The sequence below is a fragment of the Cicer arietinum genome, chromosome 7 (genome assembly GCF_000331145.2).
Source record: "Cicer arietinum cultivar CDC Frontier isolate Library 1 chromosome 7, Cicar.CDCFrontier_v2.0, whole genome shotgun sequence".
Lineage (NCBI taxonomy): Eukaryota > Viridiplantae > Streptophyta > Magnoliopsida > Fabales > Fabaceae > Cicer > Cicer arietinum.
Genome location: NC_021166.2, coordinates 54,256,567 through 54,261,284, shown reverse-complemented (window position 1 = coordinate 54,261,284; position 4,718 = coordinate 54,256,567). Strand labels below are relative to the sequence as shown.

General features: G+C 30.9%; 1 protein-coding gene across 2 annotated transcripts; it reads right to left on the bottom strand.

Annotated features, from left to right (window-relative positions):
- Positions 1-559: 559 nt before the first annotated feature.
- LOC101499675 (protein trichome birefringence-like 25) lies at positions 560-3,932 on the bottom strand. Of its 2 annotated transcripts, none has more exons than XM_004516337.4 (3): positions 3,523-3,932; positions 2,801-3,078; positions 560-1,617 (listed from the first exon to the last, which is right to left on the bottom strand). In XM_004516337.4, the coding sequence occupies exons 1-3, from the start codon at positions 3,812-3,814 to the stop codon at positions 838-840; spliced, it is 1,350 nt and encodes a 449-aa protein (XP_004516394.1). In that variant the 5' UTR covers positions 3,815-3,932; the 3' UTR covers positions 560-837. The 2 variants fall into 2 exon arrangements, with proteins under 2 accessions (XP_004516394.1, XP_004516393.1); XM_004516336.4 differs by having other exon boundaries at positions 2,801-3,084; positions 3,523-3,931.
- Positions 3,933-4,718: the final 786 nt, after the last annotated feature.

Here is a 4,718-nt window from a genome sequence, read left to right as displayed (position 1 = left end):
ATGGAAATGTGTAATAATTTGTCACTTCATTTCTCTTATCCTTATCAATTTTCTCTTATAGCTTGTCTTGTGTCTTTGATTTTGTTTATGTCAAAGTTCTCAGTTTTCTCTGCTCCATGATTGTGTTGATTCTCTGCTATATCTCAAAGAGACTGCTTATAAAATTCAAATATATGCAAGGTTAATAATGATTTTGTCTTGCATATATGATTAACTTAGCATCAAGCAAAAAAATATTAGAAGAAAGAAATGCTACACATTTTTTTTTTATACTGAGCTTTGAGGTTGGAGTAAGTTGAAGTTCATTGAACAGTGTAACATCAAAATTCAGGATGAAAATTCAGTTTGCAAAAAGGCAACAAATATAAATTTTTATACTAATGCCTTACACAAGAATGCCCTTTCATACATGTTTTATTTGCACATATATGTCCCTTCCTAATTACTGTTAGTACTTTGATGTTATCAAGGTATGCAAGAAACATGGTTGTAGTACATGAAAATGAAATTTGCACTGGTCTGTCCACTCTACATTCAATTTTTCTTCTTTATTTGAGCATAAAATTAAATAGGCCTATATTCATTATAAACATTATTATGATGAAAAAGACATGAAATGTGTTTTTACTTGAGTACTAAGGTTTTACATATTGTTCTGCAACAAACTGATTACGTTTCCCCGCCTCATTCGACTTATGCAAGTTTTGATGTACAATTACATCTACAGATAAGAGCTCAACCTGATATCTTTTGGTACAAAACTTCAAATGATCTTTGTTGTAACCAGCTTCAAAGTTCAAACCTTAGTGATCCAATGACAGATTGATTATTTTCACATTATTGACCATTAACTAGCATTTCCATTACTATATCATTCCATGAATCAATTGGTCCAGGTAAACACCAATGCAAACAATCATTCTGAACTTTACCATTCTCATCTCTTGCAAATGGCTGAAACTGTCTATAAGGTCCTGGATGTCCATCTGGTCTCAACAATGAAAGAAAAGTTGTGTCCAAAAGTTTCAACTTCACACCATTCTCAAATCCTAGTAATGTATTAGCCTTCTCAAACTCTTCAACTTCAATCCCTCTCATGATAGAATCTACAGCCACCATATCTATTTGACCCTCTTTGAAAGGCACAGTTCTATTGCAATACCCTCCACTAAACCATTCACCATTTTCAAAATGATCAGGTGTAGTAGTTCTAAACAAAACAGTTGCATTGTGATTAGAATTTGTGAAGAAGTTGAAAACAAGTTGTAGTGCTTTTCGGTATGCGTAGTCGAACCCTAACTCGGTTAAATTCTTTCCAGGACAGAAATGGCAGCCGGTTACTGTGTTGTTTTCGCGGTATATTGCTGACTTGAGAAACCATTTTCCACCACCAATTACAACATAGTCAAAATTGTTGAATTGTTTGGTCCATTGGTTGTCAAGAGTGTCAAGGTGAAGCTGTACCAATGAAGATGAAACTCCATTCATGTCCTCATGAATAATTGCTTTGATAAGGAAAGGGGTCCATATTACTGAGAGTGTGAAGTTGTGAGAGGGAAATTTCCATATCTTTGATCTGTATTCTCTGTCATGGTAGACCTCAATAGCTGGTTCCACCTGTGTCAGAGTAAAATCATTGGAATTTGATTTCATTTACATTTTGTTGGACCAATTCTTTAGTAACAATAGACAATACATGATGCAACAAATAGATAAAACAGGTATTGGTGGGGACAAAGTTGATCAAACTAAAGAATATAGAGACACATAACAATGAGTGCAAGACACAACTGAAACAATACACACCATTTAACGTTTGTACATTTATAGTGGTGAATTTATTTGTATACTTTTATATTTTTTGATAAATCATATTATATCAGTGTTAATTTGGTTTATAAAACCAGAAGATGCACTTGCAATGAGTAATTTAGTCATAGAAAGGAAACTTTCAAGGTTTTACACTAATTATCACAAAGCTAATCTTTAAGATTTGGTTGCAAGTCTTTCCATATTCAATGTAGCCATTTTGGAAAAGACAGTGGACCAAACCAACCATATGTGATTAGCACCAGCTGTCTTCCAGAAATCAACAGCTTTATTGACAAAGACTAGGGTTTTTACCTATAAAATGCAATTTGTTGAACCATACTGTTTGAAAATTATAATTTGAGAATAACAATTCGATTATTGATGCAATGCAATTTATTTACATAATAGAATCACATGGCCTCATTTTAAAATTTTGGAATAATTTTATTCACTACATTTAAATACAGAGAAAAACTCAAAAAAAGATGTCACGCTAGAGTTATTAAAATCTTACTAGCCAAAAAATTTGAGTGAAACACAAGTGTCTTCAAAGGTTGGTGAGGAAAAAAAGTGCACTTGAGTATGTATTAAAAGAAATTCACAACTATAATTGCAGCCACAACATCAAGATTTTTTATGTATTCGCAACCACGTTGCAACCTCAATTGAAATCACATCAGTCGTATTTATCTATCGTATCAACTATCACAATATAATTGTGGTTAAGTTTTTTGATTTATTACTTAGTTAGTACTAATCAAGTTGGAAAAAAAGTACACTAGACTACTAGAATATATTTTAAACTGAGATCCACAATGATAATTACAGCCACAACATGAGAATTTTCGATGTCTTCACAACCGCATTGAAACCACAATTACGATGACATCAGACACATTTATTCAAAATATCAAATATTGTAAAATGTTTGAGACAAAGAATATAAAGTTTTGCAAAATAGATGTGAGAGCAATAAAGTTGACAATACCTGTGACAAAATGCAAAGTAGGGACTGAACATGGTTGCGTGAGATGGAATCACCAACAAAAGCCATTGCTTTATTCCTCATGAGATTAAGAAAATTGTTTGGGTTCAACTTTGGTAATTCACACTCTTGTGGGGTCCACCTCCAATAAAGGTACCCTAAATCAGGCCTTCCATTTTTCATACAATTTTGAGGTGATTCAATCACATGGCAGCTCTCATTAGTGTACATTGGATTAGATAGATCAGCCACCCAATCTCCCACAAATAAATCACATTTTCCTGAAACTAAACATTTTCAATAAACACTTACTATTATTTAAATTTTATCAGTTAGTAGTAGAAGAATAACAACGGCGAGAAATTCTACTTTCAAATCTACGAGGTGTTAGCTCAATGATAAAAGTTTATTTTTGTAATTTTATTTTAATTAATAATACTTTTTTCTTCCTCAATTTTTTTTTAAAAGATTTAATTGAGAAAAATACCAATTTTAATCTAGAAACAAGAGAGCATTGGTAAATTCAACAACACAAAAAATCATGAAAAGTTTGTAAATTTAAATGATCCAAAACAACAAAAATGAGAAAGAAAGAAGAAAAAAAATGGTGATTTTTCATAGACATATTAGAAAATTGTAAAGAACATTTGTGCGTTACATAGCTGTGACAAATGAACAATTTAATCACCAAAACAAAAACAACAACAACAAAAAAAGTTACTTACCATTCAAAGAGGTTTGGCTCTTGTTGTTTACTTGAAAATCATCAGATTCTGGTGTCTTAAGGAGAGAAGAGACAACAGAGGACTCTGCTTTTGTTTCTGTGAGAGGAGGAGAAGGAGGTGTTTGTGTTTGTGTTTGTGTCTCTAACACAAATGAAAAAGTGAATGAATCCCATAAGAGAAGACGAAAACCAAAACCAACCAAGAAAAATGCTGCTGCAAATTTAACACAGACAAGGTTGTGGTTTTGCAAAGAAAATGGACCAAAATTCTCAGACCTTATTTTCTTCACCATGTTGCATAAGATGTACCAAAAGTGGAAACCCAAACAATTAAGATACTTGGACAACTTAGGTTCTTGTCTTAGTTGGCATAGTAATTAGTATAAGAAAGTCTAAACTATATTATTGGTTATGATAAAAGTAACTTGTTTTATGAATTGTGTCTGAGGTGTCAATTTTGCCTTAAAAATGTGATACACAAAGTTCAAAATAGTTGTAAAATGATTTTTAATAATTTTTATTTTCAATTTTTGCTTTAGAACTTGTTTTATATGCGACCTATTGAGATCGCTTAATTGTGATGATGCAATACTTGATAGAGTATATGTCATGTACCATGTGAATGCTATAAATAGTAAAAATGTAACCATAGTGAGAAAAGAGAAGAATGAGTGTCATTTGGTCTAACTCTATGACATAGTGTTTTCTTTCAATATATATATTTTTGGTATTTATAAGTGTAGGAGTGTGTTAATATGTGAATTTAAAAAGTATTTGAAGTTTTACATTAAAAAAATTCTCTCATATAAATAATTTTCAACTCTATAAATATTAATTTTACATTAGATAGAATACTAAAAAAAACAAAAGTTGTAATAAGAGTTTATCAATGTCAATGAAGAGTGACAATAGGGTCCATTAATCTAAATTCATTAAAATTATTTACTTTTTTATTCTTCAAATTTATTCATTATAGGAAAAAGTAATTAATGAATTGGATCCAACTCATCTGTATAATAATACAGATTGTCAGTGATACATTATATTTATTTTCTTAATTAATGGATCACGAAAAAAGTCATTGAATTACAAAGTGAAAAAAAAATACTATTCATTTTGTATTTTCAAATTTTGAAAGAAAACAAAAATAATGACATTTCACATATGTGGCTAGAGGCAGTCCATGACAAAGCTCTA

Excerpts from the sequence above, each read along its gene's own strand:
- LOC101499675 (XM_004516336.4), bottom strand. The coding sequence starts at position 3,814 with ATGGTGAAGAAAATAAGGTCTGAGAATTTTGGTCCATTTTCTTTGCAA. Across the intron at positions 3,085-3,522 it reads GAGCCAAACCTCTTTGAATG|TTTCAGGAAAATGTGATTTA; the intron begins GTAAGTAACTTT and ends GAAAATGTTTAG. Across the intron at positions 1,618-2,800 it reads TACTTTGCATTTTGTCACAG|GTGGAACCAGCTATTGAGGT; the intron begins GTATTGTCAACT and ends ACTCTGACACAG.